Source organism: Apaloderma vittatum, unplaced genomic scaffold (assembly GCF_000703405.1).
Source record: "Apaloderma vittatum isolate BGI_N311 unplaced genomic scaffold, ASM70340v1 scaffold12905, whole genome shotgun sequence".
Taxonomy (NCBI): domain Eukaryota; kingdom Metazoa; phylum Chordata; class Aves; order Trogoniformes; family Trogonidae; genus Apaloderma; species Apaloderma vittatum.
Window position 1 is genome coordinate 24,997 of NW_009715534.1, and position 21,786 is coordinate 46,782.

The 21,786-nt window shown below is 39.5% G+C and overlaps 1 protein-coding gene across 1 annotated transcript; it reads left to right on the forward strand.

Moving 5' to 3' along the window:
• Positions 1–7,438: 7,438 nt before the first annotated feature.
• Positions 7,439–18,765, forward strand: CNDP1 (carnosine dipeptidase 1 (metallopeptidase M20 family)). The gene is made up of 11 exons (XM_009869195.1): positions 7,439–7,516; positions 9,224–9,367; positions 9,663–9,825; positions 10,905–10,993; positions 12,966–13,166; positions 14,566–14,650; positions 15,208–15,368; positions 16,784–16,948; positions 17,124–17,265; positions 17,653–17,800; positions 18,660–18,765. The coding sequence occupies exons 1-11, from the start codon at positions 7,439–7,441 to the stop codon at positions 18,763–18,765; spliced, it is 1,482 nt and encodes a 493-aa protein (XP_009867497.1).
• The last annotated feature ends 3,021 nt before the right edge of the window (positions 18,766–21,786 follow it).

Genomic DNA, 21,786 nt, shown 5'->3' on the forward strand with positions numbered 1-21,786 from the left:
AATCAAAGCCGGTGATAATGTCGCTGATCTTGAGCCTAAGAGTCTCGTGGTTCAGGCATGCATCCCAGCAAAGTGCATCTGAGGTGCGATTCCCTTCCCAGCCTTCCTATTTCCTAGCCTGCAGGAAAGGGTGTATGGCTTATTGCAAATGGGGAGAAGATATTGTTCTTCCTGGTCAAACTGTGTCCCCTTTAAAGACTGGCTTCCAGGCAAGTGAGATGAGGACAGGGTGGAATCAAACAGCTGTTTGTGTGTTTGATCTTTCATAGCTAATGGCTTAAGTGCATTTTTTAATATTATTGTGGAATTACCCCCATTTCTCTTTTTTAGTTCACTCTAAAACTTAATTCCCTCTGAAGCGAGGGGATACAAACTTGGTGCATCTCCATGAACTATCCTCAGTTTCAACCAAAATTTCATAGTTCTATGTAGGGATTTAGGCACTTGGAGTGTGGGATTGATGGCTTATATCCAAAACAGTGATTTTTTCAGAACTGTCATTTGCTTAGAAGCCAAGATATAAAAATACGAGCCCTAAGTGTTCTCATTTCTAGGGGACAAAAAGTTCAAAGCCGTCATTGCCTTTTAAGCTGTGTCAAGGCACATGCAACGCTCTGGTTGAAAGAACTTTGAACATATGAGAAACTTCTCTACTTGAAGAGACAGTAACAGAGAGTGAAATATACTTGTCTGTAGGGAAAGTATTTTAAGTCTGAAGCCTTGTGGGCTGAGTAGGGAACTATTTTCCATGGAAGTTGTAATTAATTTTATAGCATCACAGTCAGAGTCAGATCTACTTCAGTTGTTAGCAGGCTCAGTGCCTACATGCAGGCATTTAAAAAGATGTCCAGATGTGAATTAGTTTTCTAACTGAAGGCACCAGTTTTGTCGTTATTTGCCTCTCTGTTTTTGTTGAGGTGCTATTGCATCTTTCACAAAACGGCCTGTTGATATCATGACCTGCATAGCACGTGAATGCTGCAGAGCTTCAGTTTAATGAGCATCTGCTCTGGGCTCTTAAAGTGTGTGCTTCACCCTTGATATAGTTGGTGCCACTTTGGTAGAAGAGACGTGCTGTGAAATATCTTGCTCTCCTCCTGAAGAAGATCGCAATCACAAAGACCTCACAATGGTAACATCGGTTGCCATGAGATGCAACGGTATATTGTGTGTGTATATAATTTATACATGTGTATATACATGTATGTATAAATGGTGGGTTCCTTTATCCTTAAGCTATTTAAGAGCACCTTATATTTGTCAAGAGAAGAACCTCTCTGCTTCCTTTGGCCTTCTCCCAAATACATGTCAATGACAGGAGGGCTACAATGGAAAATTACTCATAAGCCTTTCTTTGGAGGCTGCTGCTCCTGTGACACCCAGCCGAGATGCAGAAGTCAGTGTCACACTGAGTTAACTTTGGGGCACTCCAGATGTGTGCCTGAAGGGATGCCAAGCATGCCACCGCCTCGGTGACTGGTGCTGTGCCTATGCCGATTCCTGGACCTAACAAAGTTGGGAGATGGCAGCATGAAGACTTGCATAAACAAAGTACTGCAGGTCTGCATCATACTGTATGGTTAGTGTCGAATTCACCCTGTGAACTCATAAATCCAGTCTCTGATGTCTGTTTGGGAATGACTGTGAGTTACCAGCTGGATAAAAACCTCACCTGCATGGAGAGCATTAATCACCCTTAAGGGAATGCTGCTGTTATTTGACTGAGTGAAGCTATCTGAAGGATATCAGGATGGGAATAACCTTTTACTGTTGCTTCAGTGTGATTAATATCTGAAAATACTTTTATTTAATCAATTAGTAAAATGAATTTATAGTCTTACTCTTGGAAAAATAGGATAGTCTCCTGCCTCAGTGTTCAGTGCAATGTACTGGAAAAGGCGTTGAACAAGAAGTACTTGTTTGTTCCCCTCCAGGGCGTATCACCTGCAGCCTGTGTGCTTGGAGATGTGCCTACAGCACGCTTGCTGAGCTAGCCACTAAGGCAGTGAGAAGGCTTCCTGTTATTACTGCTTTTTCGCAGTGTATCTCAAATCTTTGTGGCCCTGCTCCTGGAAGGCGCTGAGCATCATTGCTCTATACAGAGGACTGTCTGTAGCCACCAACCCTTGTGAAGCGCTGCGTGCAATCTTTTGCCTGGGCAAGGGGGGCCTTTTCTGAATTACGCTCCTTCCATTGACATACCCAGGTGTGATTATCAACACTCAGGTAAGAACTCAGGACCTTGGGTGGTCTTTACCTCTCACTTCACTGTCTGACAAGCTCTTGCAGTGGGCAACATCGCTTAACTTGCGGTCTCAGACTTTGCCATCCATTTTGATTATCTTGAAAGATGACGGCTGGGAAATAACTCTTCAAACTGCAGTGTGGAGTGTGAAGGAGGGAGGAGGTGGTAAGACTTGCTGCTGCTGCATATGGAGAAGAAGTGGAAATCCTTGTAGGGGAGACATATTTAGTGAATTGTGTGAAGGGGCCTCTTCATTCCACACTTGTACTTCTAGGAGACAATGATAACTTCAGTTATATGGAGACAGTATATTGAGAAATCATGGTAAGGTGCAATAATAACCAGGTATCACTGATTATGACATTACAATGTAATTCCCATTCTCCTGCAATAAACCTTCACAGAATGAAAAATAGCCTGCTTGAGCTGGAGGTAGTTCCCTATAGAGTGATAGGTAGCATTGAAAACCATCTTATCATTTCTCTGTCAATGAAATATTGCTCCTAACAACATACATCTTACATATTTGTTCACTCAAACTTAGTATTGTAATTACATAACATACCTTTTTAATTAAGGTAACGATTAAGGCATGCAAGTTCTTCTGAAGCGCCAATGAAATTGTTGCTCTTGTTTTGCACTGTGATTTTGTAACCAGCTAAGGCTGCTGCCCTGATGCAGTAATAGAAACAAAGTAGGAGACAATCTCTGCCCTGGATAGCTTAAATTTTCAAAGGATAAGATAAACAAAGGCATTGATGCTCTTTTCTTTATCCTGTTGTTTTAATTCTGTTCTTGTTTTTCCTGTAATTAATCTATTTCCTCCTGCTTAAATACTTATTATACTCCAAAGAGTTGTCCATGCCAGGATTCAGCCAAACAATTGGAGTCAATTCTTTAATTTCTTGTTGTTAATAAGCTACCATCAAAGAGTGTTTTTATAAAGGAGATCAAGTTGCCTGCATTTAAAAAGCTTCTAAAGAATGTTGGTAATATTAATGATACTCCACAAATAAAATAATGACCTTAACAAGAAATCTCTTGCACTGTGGACTCTAAATCTTGTTCCAAATTATGGGTTATAAAATAAGGAGCAATTAGCAATGAAATAGTAAGCTACAAAGTAATAATCACTTCCCCCCCACAGTAGTATACTTTCTCAGTAGTATAAAGTGAAAAATAAGCAAGTAGTTGAATCACTAAATTTAGTAGACCTATTTCTAATCTCACTTGTACTACTGTAAGTCAGGAGTAACTCCAGTGTGAAGCATTTCATGTTAGGATAAAGGAAGGCAGGATTCATGTAAAAATAGAACTATTTTAAATAAATGCAAATAAGCATTTAATTTTCTCCCTGGCTTTTACATTTCATTTGCAAATGAGTTTCTATATATTAATTAAATTAAGAGCAAGTACTTAAAGAAGAAAAGGTCTTTACATGGCTCTGAGACAGGACCTTCCCTATGAAGACTGGTCCTTATTCCTGCATATGATCATGTGAATAGCTCTTCTTTCAAAATGGACAGAGGACCATAAGGATGGAAACTTGTACACAAACACGAGCACTTAAAATGTGCTACAGGTTCAGAGGCCCTCTGGTAGGGAAGAACTGGCAGCAGAAGGCGGTGAGGCTATCCACATCAAAGCAATTACAATGCACTTGGATGTGGATGTCAAATGCCATCATTTTTTGTGTATACTCTAATTTTCCTTTTGATGCTCACTGCATTTTAAGCAAGAAAGTGAGGAGAAAAAGGAAGTGCAAAGATTTCTCGTGGCTTGATGTGGTAGTGATTTGGATATCCTGCTTGGATTGTTATATAATAGAGAAGCAGGCTTAAGCACCTAAACCAAAAATTAATCTTTAACTCAAAAGTAACCCTTCATAACTGCAGAACATATCAGTGACCTCTGAGATAAAACATCCCTGTTCTGCAGGTGGAAGAGATCCTTCCAGTTCAAGCTCTCATCACCGTCCATAAAGGCAGCTGCAAAACAACAGCACAAAGAGGTAAGGGCTTTCTTTATTAATAATATCTCTACAGCAAAGCCAAACCGATAAACAGGATCTCGCTTTTTTTCTCTAAGGGGTCATCTTGAGCAAGGGCAGGGCTAGTCACTGCCATTCTCTGAAACACCCTTTAAGGCAGCTCATATTGCAACACTTTTTAAGAGCTGATTGCTGGAAACAGCACTGGGTGTTGCAGTGTCACCTGCTAGCAAGTGCCAAATCTTACCTGTGCTTTTCACCAAACATTTTCATTGCTCTTACACCATTTGTTGGATTTGATGCTATTTCTTTAACAATCTGCAAATGCAGTCAGGCTCTGTGATCAGGCATCTATCCCCCTGCATATGTTTGGATCTCTGCAGCTCCTGGTCGTTATGGCTGTATGTGGTCAGGCTGTGCTTGAGAACTGCCACATGAACAGTCCTCCTCTTCCTCCTCCAAGGGTCTCACCTAGTCAGCTGGAAAGGTGACTGAGGGTTGATTGCCTGCTTCCACCCAAGGTAGGCCACTTAGCAATGAATGTTGTTAAAGGAAGTTAAATAATAACCCTGTTATCTTGGTTATCTTCCTTGATGGTGATTGCTCAGAAGAAATGTTCCTTTCAATGGAAGCCACCATGGTTTCTTAAATTAACTCCTACTGCCATACGCATCTTTATCTCCTTTCATGTCAATTGTTCTTTGTTACTTGCAAACTAGGCAGATTCTGACTTTGTTCTTCTCTGTGTTGGTTGCAAAATATTCTATTTTCATTGGCATCCCTCCATGCACACACCTCAAATGCTGCATTGCAGGGAGGAAAGCACATGAAGTATGTGCTTCAGGGGCAGTGAGGAGGGCAGCAAAGCACGTTCAGGAGCTGCTTCTCAGATATTTTTAGCTGATGTTTTATCAAAAAGTCATCCTAGTTAAAGAATCAACTTGGATTTCTTGTTAAATCCCCACCTAAGATTGCTAGGTTTTGTTTTAACAGTACTTAACGAGATGAGAGGAAGGAAGACACAAGATGTTCTCGCTACTAAGGAACGGAGGAAGAGAAACTGCGTGGCTGTCATACAGTATTACTAAAAATAGCCATACTACATTTTTCTATAAAGCAGCAACTGCTCTTTAAAACGAGCACTTGAAATTGAACGTTGAAGCCTTTGTTTGATATAACCCCCCCAGGCTTTATCATCCTTTCAAACAATTTTTTCTCCTCCTTGTAACACTGAGCTATTTTAGCCTTGCCTGAAATCTTTCTACTGTTTTATTAGACTGACTCTCTTTTCTACAGAAGTTTTCCCAGCTGCGATCCAAATGCTTTTGAGCAGCATTGTCTGTGTATTAGTAGTGCATTTACATGAAGTCCCATCTGCTCCTCCTGTCCCTCCCCCAAGTATAGAACAATATAGCCACTTCCTAATTTCTTGTTTGAATTACTGGTATTTGGTCCACTCTGCTAATCTGCAAGACTGCATAAATATCTCCTCAAATTCATCTACACAGCTTTGCCACCTGCTTATTTTTGTTTACTAAAGCAATTATTTTAATTATATACTATAAGCTTTTCTTGAAGTCTGTCTCTGTTTCAAAAATATCACAGAATTATTTCAACTACTCCTAGGACGTTTTCCTTGTTTGAGTGTTGGTTTGCTGGGTTTTTTTCCTTCACAGCATTTTAGTTTCCTCATTTCATTTTCTTAAACAATTAAAAGCTAATGAAACATGACTTGAAGACATATGTCTCTTGTCTGCATTTTTCCAGGTCATTTGCATTTAACGTAGATATAAAGAGGAAGATACCATCAGCACTGCATGTGTCCCCTGTATAAGCAGCCCTTTTGTGATTTTGACCTTCATGTAGCATTACCCTGCGTAATGTAATCTCTCCATCCTAAAAATGCCTCCAAACTGTGGATTGTCTGGTTTGTCTTGTCTGAGTTAACCAGTCATTTCCATAGCAGTGCTTGGCAGCTTCACTGTCCTACAAAACTGGCATTTGGTCTCTTCCAATTACCAGTGTTTCCAGCATCAATAGATGTCAGCAACTGGACACTGGGGATTACACCTAGAGTCACAGGCAATGTGGATGCAACCTTGTTTCTAAAGGAAGGTTGGGAAATGGGGCCTATCCTTCATATAGCCAGGATTTTCAGCCAGGATGAACAATATTTCCCTCCTCTTGGTCATCATGCTTGGGTTTTCTTCCCTGTCAGAGAAACATAATTGAAATTATTAATATTACCATAGCCTAGCACCTTAGCAATGCATTAAAGTTAAGGAATTATGGATGGACCTTCAACTGCACATATTGTTGCCAGTATAGAATTTATTTAGAATCAAAGTATTGGGTTTTGACCTTGGAGTCCATCCTGTTGCACAGCCTTATACAGCAGCTGTTCTGAACTTAGCCCAGCCAAGTATTTAGCCATCCAAATACTACTCTGCTAGCACTGAATCAAGAAATTACGGTAAGAATTTGAGGGGAAAGTGAAGAGAAAACTTCAGGAAGGAAGAACGGTTTTTTAAATCTTCACTTACCTTGTCAAAAACAAGATGATAGTGAGGTTTGCAAATATTTCTTCAGTTATCAAATATTTCAGTATTGACACCATTCTTATTCAACCACAAAACTTATTTGTCATCTGATACTCTCCAGTGTCAGAACTGTTCTCCCTTTATACATGTAAAATATGAAGTGTGCATCAGCCAATCCATTTTTCTCCCTCCTTATGGATATGAAGAAAAAGATGAGTCCTCTGGGCTGTTGGTGTGTGTTGGTGTTTGCGAGTCTTCCCCTGGGGTTGTCTTCCCAGAACATACAATTTGAGATTTGTACATTGAAAACTGATGCAATGAATGAGTCAACATTTCTTTAGAAAAATGCTTCCCCTAATTTTATAAAAAAGCAGGAATTGTAAAGCCTCTCACTCTTTGGTAATTTTTTTTTTTCTTTTTTTTTTTCTTCTTTAAGAAACTTGACTATGACTTGATTGGCGGTTTCATGTCATAAAATAATTCAGGTATATTTGCTCCTTGCTTGAAGAACTTAAATGAGGCTTAAATAGGCTCAGTACTTTGCAATTGTCTATGCTTTCTAGCACTGAAAAGAAGTGCATATTGCAGAATATCTCCACCATGTTGAATTTTATCCTTTCAGACAACGTCCATCTCAGTCCAGTGCTACTCTCTGAGGCAGTAATGTCCTCATCATCCTCTTCAGTGTTGGAGACTGAGATCTTCCAGTACATTGATGTACATCAAAATGATTTCATCAAGGTAAGAACTATATTGAAGTAAAATGACAAATGCAGAACTGGTGCCCCAGAGGCCTGTGCGCTGTGTGCCAGATGAGTGGTTGCCACTAAGGCAATGAGCAGGGTTCCAGGTCTGGCATCAGAAGTGCCACACATGCTTCACAAAGCAAAGCTGAAAGGGGACACTCTGCACTCCCTTTGGGTGAACGAGGTGCATGGACTGCCACAAACCCAATGGTTCTGGGCATCCTTTTGAGTTGTGTGCAGAGAGAGGTTCCACTGAGCCAAAATGCACCTGCACAGGAGAAGCAAGCCAGATAGGGTGCTCTCACTTGATTTACATCGGAACTGCTTTATGTAGGTTTGCTCTTGTAGCAGACTGATGCCTAAATTTTGCCTTAAACGTTTCTTGTCGTTTTTACAACCTCCCAGTGTGGTCAAAAAACAAGACCAGTTTTGGTTCCTAAGTGGAAAACTGATGGAACATTGTAAGAGGGGATCGAATACACAGATGCCTCAACAGATGCCTGGCACCGAATATATGCATGAGATAGACAGGTTCATTCTGTGGAGGCAGGATAGCCTTGTCTCACAGCATATCTTCGAAGGAGACAGGGCAATCACATATGCTAATGAGGATTATGGAAAACAATGGAGTGCCTTGATCCCCTACCTGACACACTGCAGGAAAGTATAAATGTGGGACAGTAGAAGCAAGAGTTGAAGCAAAAGTTGAAGCAAGAGAGAAGAAAGCAGACTGAAGAAGCATATAGACTGAGATGAAGACATCAAGAAGAAAAGTGCAGGAGAAGAAGAAAAGATTACGGCATCCTTGAACCCTTGCAATACAGGAATCCGGACCGGTGATTTCTGTCTTTCTCTCTGTCCTCCCCCTGCCCTCTCCTCCTCTTCCCCCTCCACCCCTTCCTTTCCTTTCTCCTTTCTAACTCAGTAATCCAAGGCCTATCATACTTGCTTAGTTTATACTTAGTTTCTATCTTGTAATCACAAGTGTAATGCTGCCTATTAGAAGTTATGTCTTTTTTCCTTGTTATCATAAAGTAACATGCAGCTTGCTGTAGTTTATTGCACACCTAGTCTTTTCCTGGCTATCATTAAGTCATAGTTTATTATCTGCCCTAATGTGTCTTGTAACTATAACTGATTGTCGTGAGTCTGATCTGTACGTTGGGATAAATTAATAAATGTTTGTGTATGGGCCTTGAGACTTATCTCACCATTGTCCACGCTGTTGGTGTATTACAAATCTAAGAGTCACTTGTGCCCCTCTCCTGAGTGAGACATGAAAGCTCTTGACAGGGAGAGGAGCCTTGGTTCCATGTTGTTTCCCTGTGAAAATGCAGCAACATAATTAGTCCAGTCAGTATCGGTTATGCTTTAAGCCATGAGGATCACTGAGGTAATTTGTACATAGTGCAATTTCTGTAACACAAACTGGTCAGCATCTAGTCTGCCTCCTCTTCCACCGTGTTTTAGATCCATAGCTGGCAGTGTGAACACCTAAGAGTGGACACCCTCTCAGTTTAGAAAAATTAGGACTCTCAACCCTGGAGATCCATCTAAGCAATTTCTCTCAATTCTGTATCCATGACGTTGCTGTGGCAGGATAGAAATAAACCCATCTTCCAGTGTGACACTTCTCATGTTCAAGAGCCAAGAACCTAGGCATCCTGGGTGATTTAACTGCATTTCTTTCCTTCCTGCACAGGGTCTTAAGGAATGGGTGGCTGTGGAAAGCGATTCTGTTCAACCACATCGGAGGAAAGAAGTAATACGAATGATGGCGTTGGCAGCAGACAGACTTGCAATGCTGGGAGCCACTGTTAATTTAGTAAACCTGGGGTCACATCAGGTGCTTGTCTGATTCTTACATTTAAAACATTGTATTTGCACATCTGGTCTACCTATTACAGTTGGTGTTGTGTATGTTTGTTGTGACACACCTATACAGGTGGGGAGAAAAATCTTAATTTATCTGGGTAGGTTAGAGCTGGATTCAAAGTGAGATTTGTGCACCTGGTCAAATCAGAGCCAAGTGATTGTGTAAAAGTATTTTCAATACTGAGGATTCTTTTTTTTTTCATATTTGTAAGCTTTCAAAGGTTTGTTTTTCCTTAGCTGCTTTTTTTTTTATCATTTCTCCTTAGTTGTCTGATGGCCAGGACCTCCCACTGCCTCCTGTGGTTCTCGGGGAACTGGGGAAAGATCCACAAAACCCCACTGTATGTTTCTATGGTCATGTGGATGTGCAGCCTGCCAAAAAGGAAGATGGCTGGAAAACTGACCCTTATACGCTGACTGAAATCAATGGTGCGTACCTGATCATAAGTTTTATATTATTATTTGAATACAGACTGAGATTTTGAGTGGAAGTAGGGTGCCTCTATATTCAACCAAAGCATAAGGCCTTCTCTCTTGCAAATTTTGGGACAAATCCAGCAGCTTTGAGTCTTGATGACTGTGCTGTGACTCGTAAGACCCATCCGTGATTGCCTAATATTTGATGAAGAAGAGCCACAGAAGGTTAATGCTGCTTTATAGCGTATTCAATAGAGAATCTATTTCTGCTTCGAAATTCCTGTTGTGTTGTCGCATCAACCATTAGCCTCCTCCACACTTCCTATTCTTGCTTCTTTATTCTTTTGTACTTCCAGCTGCCACGCTATGGCTAAGGAGCACTTGTGGGGGAAGAATGTAGTGTCTCCCTTAATGTCATCATCCTTACACTACAGCTGGCTAAGCACAAAGAGCTCCATTCACTGAAGGAACAAAAACGACAGATAGGGTGTCAATGGATGCATAAGACCCCAAGAATCCTGAAATTCTGATTCCCAAGCCTGAGCTGTAACCGTCAAGTTGCTCTTTCCCATTGTTTGGAACTGGTTCCAGCCTTACTGGAGTAACTCCTCTGCACCCACAGAAATTTATCGCTGTACATGAAAATAAAATCTGTCCCTGTACAGCTGATCACTTAAAAAAAAAAAAAAAGAAAAAAGAAAAAATTATGTACCTACACTTGTCACTTCACACTTGTACTGTGATATTCAACTATGGAGTTTTTGCTGCTTGTTACCTGGGTGGGCTGACGTGTACAGAAGCTGCATATTGTGCAAACTCCTTAGGCATGCCTGGTGTGAACAAACAGCTCCTAAGAACAAAAGTGAAGCTCAGAAATTGGCGTGTAGCAGAAATCCCAATATGATGTATATAAAAGAAGAGTCCATTGGGAACGACCCATCATGTTATTTAAAATGAGTCAATGAAATTCTTTCGACATTTCACTTGACGCACCACTACAGCTTCTGTGGCAACGTGAATTTTCTGATTACATTGAAGCGACAAGAGAAATTTCAAAGATTGCTTAAAAACTTTTCTCTTTTCTTTTTAAGGAAATCTCTATGGGCGTGGAGCAACAGATAATAAAGGACCTGTCCTGGCTTGGATAAATGCAGTGGAAACCTTTAGAGCCTTGAAATTAGTAGGTCTTAATAAGGACTTCTTCATTATTGTTCTTGTTGTTATCATTACATTGTCATTTCGAGGAGGATGCATTTACATTCCTGCAAGTTAGATGATACATCTCTGTCACAACAGACTACATGGATTTTGAGTTATTACCTTATTTCTAATGCTCTATCCAGGGCAGTGGCGCCACTCCAGTAAGAATCTGTCCTTGACCATTTCTAATTTGAACAGTCTGTATACAATGTAGATATGGTATTGCTGTCATTACTCTGCTGAGGAAAACACAGTGAGAGAAACAGTCAATATGTACTGCATACATTAAACACCTTTGATACCCTATTATCTTGAGAGCTTTTAAAATGGTAGAATAACACACATCATAGATGAAGACTCATCCTAGCTGTTACATTCTGCCAGTCTTTGGTTTTGTTACAGGTTACTTTCAGTTTATGTGTGTATATATATGTAGAGAATAGGTATCTTAAAATGCTTGTATGTAATGGGCTGTTCTTTCAACAATGTACTAGATTTATGAGAGCAAATGCTTTGAATGGATGTGTTAACCAAGTACAAATATACTCACCTGAAGATTGACATATCTCTAGGAGTCAAATAAGAGTCAAGCTTTTGCCAAAATTACTACAATGACCAACACAGTTATCTTCAAGTCAGTCTCCATATTTAATAATTTTGGGGCTACCTTTATCACCAATTCAAAGCTAACCCAACATATAGTCTAAGCCTATAACTTGGTCAGCAAGCATCCTTTAAGGTGAATTTGCATGACACAGTTTGTTAGGTTGCTAAGAAATAGTCTTGCACCTCTTAGGATATTATGGCACAAACTGTGCATTAAGTCTTGGCTTTTAAAATCCTTTTTGCAACCTTCTGGAAAGCTGATGTTTTTCTTGCATCAGCGGTACTGAATTAACCTCAGTATCTCTTAAGTGCTAGTAAACCATATTATTTGCCTACAGATTAGCTGCTGTAAGTGGATATGGTTATGGGTCTGTGTTTCTGCATATTTCCAGTTTTCCAAATCACTAACAGCTATTCTGGCATTTTAACAAACAAGCAAAAAGAAATCTTAGTTGTTTAAAGCCTTTCCCTAGAAAACAGCACAAACTATCAAATAACATTCATGAACAGTTTGTTTCTATATTTTTTTTGGCCGTTCAATGAACCGTTGATGAAGCCATCCATAACACAAGTTCATTTAATGTTACACATTTGTTACTGCACTTAATCTGAGCATTGAATCAAGAGATAAAACATCTTAAAACCTGTAATAAAAAAGAGAATTGGAATGGGAAACTGAGCTTTAATTTACTTTCCCTATGGGACGTGTCAGCATTTCTGACCTGTGCTATTCCATAATAAAAGTTCTCTTCTCATAGTTACCCTCAGAAATGCATCCTTATGAACTAGCAGGCAAATGAACTCATGAGTGCTAAAAGGACAATTATATTAGAATGACCAGCAGCACTTTTACCACCATGTGAGTAACTCTGGTGATCGATAACCTGCTGGGAAAACCACAGCAGTGGACCTCTCCCAGTGGTTCCCACATGGACACTAACAGTGAAAATATGAAAGGCAGGAAATTTTCGGTGAAATGCATCTGTTATTACACAGTTAGAATTTCCAAAGCAATTAGGATATTTAATAACACTGAGAGAAATTCCATTTAATGAGACAGTCCACCAAGTTTTCTGAAAACACAAAGAAGGAAAAAAGATATCATTTATTCTCCTTCAAAATGAAATATGGATAAAAATATGAGGAGAAACAAGGGTTTTTTTCCAAGGAAACTATATATGTCTATTTATCACTGCCATTTCTACTGAAGCAAGGTGTATATCCTACATCCTTCTTTTCCTAATACAACATGTAGTGAAAACCAGTCTGCTTCTGATATTAAAGATTTTTTAATTTTATTTTTTAAATGTTTGTTCCTTACCCGGACTTCTCTAATGTTCATTTAGGCTATGCCAGTGAACTTCAAATTTGTAATTGAAGGCATGGAAGAAGCAGGGTCTTTGGGGCTAGAGAAGTTACTCGAGGAAGAAAACCAGTGCTTTTTCTCTGATGTTGATTATATTGTGATTTCGGACAATCTCTGGCTCAGCAACAAGAAGCCTGCCCTTACATATGGGAGTCGGGGAAATGCGTGCTTCTTTGTGGAGGTAAAGGACACAAGTTCATTTGAACTGGGCCCCTGACCAGACAGCAGTGATATACCTGCCATCACATCTACAGCTGCCCACAGAGAGACTGAGAGCAAGCTTAATACTCACAAATACAGAGCTTTCTTCTATATCCTTTTTGGCTTGTACAGATTTCCCTCCTCATCTCAGTTCAGTTAGCCTTATTTACTTTCATTAACTTCTCTTCAATTGTTTCTCCACTTACCTCTCTCCCTTTTATCCCTTTCCTATCTCATTACTCACCTGCCACTCTCCCAGTCTTTTTTCATCACCCCTTCTGCACATCAACTCTGTTCTCTTACAGCATCATCCCTACATCCCCCCACTCTCTCACTCCATTTCCTCTGCTGCTCTGCCCTTTTGCAGCAGATACCACTTAGTGCAATGTATCCACCTAAAAGGACTCAATTTAGCTGGATCCCTGGGCTTAAAAGCCACACAAAATTTTTGTAGCCGTTGGCAGAAGCCACTAAAGAGTGCATTGTAGTATATGTAGCAGCCCACATGAGTTACTGTGAAATGGAGAGCAGAAATTTCCTGTCTGGAAATTTTCTGATGAATCATAAAAGGAATTCAGAGAGAAGATTAAAGAACTTGAGAAATAAAGAAAAATATGCATTAACCTTTATGTCTGAAAAAAGAATGAAATTTGTTTTCAAACAAAAGAGCCTCAGCAGCCTTAATTCAGTTCTTCTGCCTTGGTTAAGAAAAATGATGCTATTAAAACATCAAAAATGATCTCTGGCTGCTACTAGACAGTTGGCTGTAATGAGGTTTTGAGAAGAATAAACAAGTTTGCTGCAGGAAAATAGTTTATGATAAACCTGAGTATGAAAATGTGTCTGGAAAAAGAACCCATTTAATAAACCAAATGCCTCTCTCTATTCTAAAGCCATATAATTCAAGAGACTTCTACATTCATATTTGTTGCAATCTGGAATTAAGATTTGGACATATATTTTCTTAATGCAGAACAAGTAGTGTTTTTTCTTGCCTTTGCTATGAAGATTTTACATTAAGGACAGAGAACTTGAAGAATTTATTCTGCAGTGTTAGAAACAACAATATGCACGTGTTTCTCTTACAATGTATTTAATCTCACTGAAAGAAAGAGGGATTGGAGAGGGACCCTTGCTCTCAATTGCCTTTAAGTGCTATAGACAGCTGCATTTCTCTCTCCGGTCGTTAAAAACATAGACTTGTCTTCTCTTTACCAAAGCAGATTGTTCCTGACATGATGTTTTCCATTTTTTAAACAGAAGCACATTAATCGTTTCCTGTTCATTTGTGGCCTTGTTTAAGACTACTGAAGCCACCAGTTGCCATGAAAAACAAACACTCAAAGACTACTTGTATGTAACCAGTGTTTTTAACACAGGTGGAATGTGGTGACAAGGACCTTCACTCTGGAACATTTGGAGGCATCATCCACGAGCCGATGATGGACCTGATAGCTCTGTTGGGTAATGCCACATGTCATTTCTCGGGAGTAACTGGGGAACACCTAGAAATCAGCCTAATAAAGGTCAGTGCCACCTTTAATTGACCTGAATAAGGCAAGTCTAATTGAAGCAAGGTTCCCAGGCTTCCAAATGTCACCATAAGCATGGTGACAGCAGCTGAGTAGGGGAACGTCCCTGGTAAGGCCAGGACCTCTGATGTGTTCCTGTTGTGCTGTTGTCAGTCATGCATCAATCAAGAACATTTAAGGATTGCTGGCAACTTGAACATATACACACGTAGCAAAACCTGACTGTTTAATGCTGATTCGTATCTTAACAAAGTGATCGTTTCATGTCAGCAGCTGGGCTGACACACGACAAAACTACATGCAAACATCAGCTCAATGGTTTTCTTAATAATTAAGAAAATACACCAAGTTAGGTTCCACAACTTGGTGGATACAAACAGTTGTTAGTAGAGTTAGGTTTACTCATTCTGTAAAGAGTTATGTTGAAGGGAAAAGGTATTGTGATTTTAAAATGGATACTTGTACTGGTATCTCCATCTTATTTTGTAGACAGCCTTGTGGATCCTACAGGTCGTATTCAGATCCCTGGTATCTACGACAGCATTGCTGACCTGACGGAGGAGGAGAGGAAATTATATGAATCAATTGAATTTGATCTAGAGGAACATAAAAAGAATAGTGGCGTGAAAAAATTCCTCTATGGAACAAAGGTAACATAAAATCTGTAAAAATTGGCAGCTGAAAGAATTTATATCACCGATTCATAGCATTTATGTATAAAACCAAACTGAAAAATATTTTCAGTCAATGGCAGGCTCAAAATAAAACAAAGGAGCACAGAACATTAAAAGGTAAATAAAATTGATCTGCTGAAAACATAAGCTACTGCGTCTGGGGAAAGTGGTCTGAAAAAGGAATCATCAATGAAAAAAAAATAATGCCAAACTGGCAGCACTGTTTCCTCATCCTCAAACTACCCCCTCTCTCCCCCTGTGCCTAACCAGTCAAACAAAATAAGCATTAAAACTCCTGCAGACAAGTTACATAGTAGGAAAGAAGTTGTATTCAGCTCTGAAAAATGTGAGGCAGCTTTAGGTATATGTGTTTTGGGTGTTTTTTATTTGTTTAATTCAGATTTGGATGTCTGCTGAGCATGCCAAAAAAGCACCCAAAGATATAAGCCTCTCTTTGCCAGCATTTAAAATTTATATCCTAAATAAAAAGCAGCGGGTAAGGGCTGGCTCAGAAAAACCTTTCTGCACAAGAGTGACAGCTGGGAGAAAGCGAGTTCATTTTTTGTCACTAACATAATTATACTGGTATAAGCTCTAACATGGATGCTTTGGTTTCCCTGAAAAAGCTTCCAAATTGGCTTAAACTCAACTGTAATAATCAGAAATAGAGAAGTATATTGTAACTACACTACATAAGTTTTGATGATTTGCCTATATGAGGATGAAGGGGTACAAATTTTGTGTACGTAAAGCTCTAGCCTCATAAAACTGGAGTAGAAGGAAAGGAGCAGTGTCTTGGGATTCTGCACAAAGACCAGCTTATAATTTATATATTTCTCATTTCTTCCTTAGAATAAACCTTATTTATTTGTTTGTTTATTTGTTTGGTGATTTATTTGTTTATTTATCTCTTCTGGTCTTCTGCAGAAAACATTGATTAGAGAATATTATCATCTTACCTACCATGCTATTTAACACTCCTTAGTAGAATTCCTTCCCTGGTGTCATCTGGGCAGGGTCTGGCTAAACTGGCCACAAATTTCTCCTGCAAGAAGTTTCAAATTCAACAGACGGTCAGATCAGAAGTTGTTCTGATTTTAATTTCCATGAGAAAAAAATACTTCCAAGATATTTTAAAACAATGCTTCTCTTCTTGAGTGTGAAAAGCTGTTCTCATCCAAATATTTCTAAAAGTAAACAAATGTTGACTGAAAAAAGTAGCATTTTTAAAATGTGCATAGATTTAAATTATAAATCAAACATATTTGAAATACAGAGGTCTCCAAATACAAATTTTAGGATGGAAGAAGCATGTTTGTTCACATTAATTTCTATCACTTGTAAATGGTTTCAGTGTCACCCTTTATATTTTCAATGTTATTTTTTTGAAGGAAGAGATACTTCTACACTTGTGGCGCTACCCTTCACTCTCTATTCATGGGATTGAAGGTGCCTTTCATGAACCAGGAATTAAAACAGTCATTCCAGCAAAAGTCATTGGCAAATTTTCAATCCGTCAGGTCCCCCACATGGACCTTTCGGTTGTGAAACAACAGGTAAGAAGCAAATCTTTACTTTGGTTTCTACGGTGTGAACTTGGCAGCTCACAGATTTACACACAAAGTAGTAAACTGAATGTTTCTAGCCTTTATTTGTTTCTGAGAGCAGAAGTGGAAATGTGTGTGTAAGCTTCAATTGCACGAAGATGAATGCAGCATGTTTCCTTCGCAGGTGGTGGAGTACTTGGAGGGTGTCTTTTCCAAGAGAAACAGTCCAAACAAACTGAAAGTGTCTATGCCTTTGGGTGTGAAACCCTGGCTTGCTGATGTTAATGATCCACTATACAAGGCAGCAAGAAGGGCAATAAGAACAGGTACGTTCCTTCCATCTTTTTTTCAGTTCTTCAGTGTGCTGAAGAAATGTGCTCATCCAAGGAGTAAAAGGGATTTCCTAATTTAGTGCTACAGTCACCCCTATGAATCTCATTGGTTCTGATATAGAACATGTCTTCTTCTACATCTTGTGGAACTGGGGTGTATTTAAGAGGAGTAGCCAAAATATCTCAGTTTCTTTGTGTGCTGACATAAAGACAGAGGTTTGTGGAGTGCAGCTGATTGACGAAATTAATTGGCTTCGCGCTCAAAAGAATTTCTACTCAGAAGCTCCAAGTAGCTATTGGCTATCTGCTTGAATATATGGTAGCAGTAGAAAGCACCTTTGTTTCATTTAATAATTCCTTCATTCTTCCCATGTATTTCAGTTTTTGGAAAAGATCCAGATTTTATTCGCGATGGTTCAACAGTTCCTGTTGCCAGAATGTTTCAGACTATAACACAGAAAAGTGTGATAATGCTTCCGATCGGAGCAGCTGACGACGGGGAGCACTCCCAGAATGAGAAAATAAGCAGGTTTCTTTTATTTGTGTCTTTCCACTATAAAAGAAAGAGGGAGAACCAAAGTTCCCTGGTACCCCTGAATAAGCACAGCCAGCTGGGAAGCTTTGCTGTGCACTGAAGAGTCCCACAGTACAGTCTCTGGCAACTTTGTTGCTGTGCCAAGCAGAAAGCAAAATTCCCAAGCTATCACATACTGCTATATGCTTTTTATGGAGTGTCTACTCAGTCTTTAAGTACATCACACTGGAAATTTTCATTTCACTGCCAATGAAATTTGCCTCTGGTCTGAAAGACGATGATGCGGATGGGCGATCTTCTGTCACAGCACCCATTTTGGAGTATGCTAGTCAGATGAATGCGTGCTAATGGCTTAGTAAGGATTTTGATGGTTGCTTGTATAAACGGATATAAAGGTGTATTTATATTACAGGTACCCGAACTAGTGTAATTGTATTGAAATTAGTTTAAACTTGCCACTTGTGCTCATTCTGGGAGGTAAAACACCATTCAGTGGGTTGCCTGAACATCTGTGCACTTCTGAGTCGAGTCAGGCTTAGCTCGGGGAAGTAGAGAATCCTACAAAAAATCTCAAATTATTTTTTGTTTCCTCTCAATGTGCCCTCAGTCCTTATGGCTACAGGCAATAGTAACTAGGGATTGTAACACTGAAAAAAGCTTTCTCAGTGAATCCTTCAGAGGAATGCCAATTGGAAAATGTCCGGAATTTCTATGGGCTGGGTCCTTCTTTTGGGTGACCAGGATTGCAAATTCCTCTGAAGTTTCTATAAACTTCACCTGACTGTGCTGCTAATTCGAAGAGCAAACAGCCCAGCAGGGTTTAATTTTTTTTTCTTTCCTTCCTTCTTCACAGATACAACTATATTGAAGGAACCAAAGTGTTCGCAGCCTTCTTCCTGGAGATATCAAAGCTACATCAGCACTTAAATGGAACTTCCAACACAGATGCTAACAACTGATAGACCATCGCAAGAAAATCAACAAAACGCTTTTTTGATCTTAAACTTTCTAACTTCCTCATCTGGACAAACATATAACTCACATATTCAGTGGGTCTGACCTGGTGAAAAAAATAAATGCCAGGCTATTAATTGGCATGCTATTAAACATCGTACATCTGTGATCTGCTCAATCAAGTGATTTTAACCCTAATACTATAAAATAGGGTTAGGGGGATTCATTCTTGCTAAGTGGAATATGTTATATGTTAGTTTTAAAATTCAAGGCAAAGGGAATTTTTATGTTTATTTTATTGAAGTAGCTTTATTTCTGTTTCGTAGTGTCACCATGTTCATGCTGCCTAACTCATATTCCGGTTTCTGAATATGAGCAATAGAGAACACTGTAGTTTTCTTATAACTCCATACAAAATTTCATGAGGTAATTGTTTGAAGAAAGATCCACTATTAAGTTAATCCTTTCCCTGTCCTTCACAGGAGGTTGTAAATAGGAAATGCAATATGATTAGCTAGCTCAATTTGGTGTGAAGGCTTGCCTATGAACATGCATTTATGGGAAGAATGACTGAGGTCAATAGAACTGCAAGAGTAACTAAGCATTTCCAGGTCTGGATTTTGCCTTTTTCTCCCCGTTTAATCCAAATAGCCTCTTATTGTGCTGTGAGCACAGTTTTAAGAAGCACTATGTGTTTCCTTCATGTGGCTTTGCAACCATAGTAAAAAGTTTCTGTAAATGTCTATTCTGGCAGAAGTTTGTCATCAGAAGGGTGTTTTTCCACCCAATTAGCAACTGTTTTTTATTTAATTTTAAAGTATCAATTTACATTGATTTTTAAACCAAAGGCAAATGATATATTTTTAAATGAAAATAATAATTCAAAGCTGTTTGTTTACTTAAAACACTTAGCACAAATCACACAATTCAAATCTACAGGTTTGTGGGGTTTTATTTCCAAATGTGATTTTTTTTTTACTATAACATAGTTAATTCACATACAACCAAACCAACTGAAACAGATTTGAGCAAATTCTTGGCAGCATTATCCCTACTCTTAAAAAAATTACGCTAACTAAATTCAGAAAGTAGTTGGTATCTTTCCTTTCTCTCCTGCTACCTCCCTGCAAAATCCTGAAAGAATAAAAGAGATTAAGGGCATAAGGTGTGAATGTGGAGCCTATAGAAGGAGGTATTGTACCACAGATAACTTGTATAAAGAGCTAATGTGGAATGCTACCAGGATAAAAGCCTTGGCTGAATCAAAAACCATAAATAAACAACCTTCTGATTTTTAGTATCTCCCCTGAAATTCCTAGGAGGTGGATGTAGAAGTAGCTGGCCTTTTAAGAGATCTGGGAACAGTAATAAACTGGGATACTTAGGTTTCAAATCAGGTGCTCAATAAACAGCCATTTTCAGGCTTGCCTGGGGCTGTGAGGCTCACAGCTCAGCTGCAGGAGCTGGGTAAGCAGGCTGGCTGCTGACGGTGATCGAGGGCAGCAAGAGGACCCAGCTCTGTCTCTTACTTATGTTGGCACTGCAGACTGCGTGACTGTGGTGTAGCTAGGAAGTTCCACCTCAACATGAGGAGAAACTTCTTTCCTGTGAGGGTGACAGAGCCCTGGCACAGGCTGCCCAGAGAGGTTGTGGAGCCTCCTTCTCTGGAGACTTTCAAAACCCGCCTGGACGTGTTCCTGTGTGGCTGCCCTAGGGGATCTGCTCTGGCAGGGAGGTTGGACTGGATAATCCCTAGAGGTCCCTTTCAACCCCGAACATTCTATGATTCTCTGCAGTCTCTCAGCTCCCTTCACCTGTAGAAACCATTTTGGAACCAGCACGGAAAGGAAGGCTGCAGGGGCAAGCACTCCAGTGTCAGCACAGGACTCGGGGCAGGTTGGTCCCTGCTTAAATGCTGTCTGTCACTGCACAGAGGTAAATGACTGAGTTTTGCTGAGGATGTACAATTGATGTAAAGCGTTATTTGCAATCTCCCGTTTTGCAGTGGCTTTACAAAGTGATTTCAAACAACATTGAAAGAAAATGGCTGCTACTTCTTGCAGAAAAGCTTGGTGAGATGGAGGAGGTGGCAGATTTTCTCGTGAAAGAGGTATGTAGGCTGTGTTTCTAGGAGTATAACTGCTCTGGAAATCACTACAATCCATGCTGTCTCTGGGTACTACAACATTAGGAAGGGCAACTGAGAGTGGGTTTATGCTACAGGTAGGTTTTTTCTGTTTCTCTCTGGAACACCAAATAAAATAGAGGCAGCAAAGACAGCATCTTCTTATAAGCACAGGCACTATCAGAGCACTGCACTGAAATAAGGTTCTGCCCTGAAATAGCCACTTACTGTCAAGTCAAAACCACGTGTGTGAAACAGTGGGACCAATGAATTATGCAGACCATCTTCATGCCTCCTTCAATCTCAGACAAGAGAAATGGCAGAAAACTTCAATTTCAGATTCTCCTGGCCATCAAAGAAAGCACTGGGGATGCAACTCCCACCCATGGGAGTGTCCAGAGCTACTCTTTCCCTCTTAGGTTAAGAGAGGACATGTACCAGTCATTCTGTCTTTTCCTTTTTTAGGCTGTGCAGCTTCTGATCAGCCTTCTGGAAAAAAAAAGTGCATTTTTCTAAGGTCTGTGCTGTTATTCACCATTTTTAGCAACGTTCCTTCTTTGCTGCATTAACAGATTTTTGTTGCCATGGTAAGTTAAAGATAGCTCTAAAATAATAGTGTTAGAAAAAGGATTCAGGTTCACTCCTATTTGTTAGCCTTATTCTAGATATGCCATATCTCATGTCAGAACATACTAGATATTTTCAAATCCTGACCAACTAGCTACAGAAATCATATGTATACTCTGTATATATATGTACACTTACAAGCTCTAATGCTGACATAGTTATTAAAAAAAAATCTTGTTCATACTGATTCAGGTTTTTCTTATGAAGGCCTGAATAATGCATTTTGGTTTTGATCAATATATGTTCAAAACTACAAATACTACAATATGTTTAT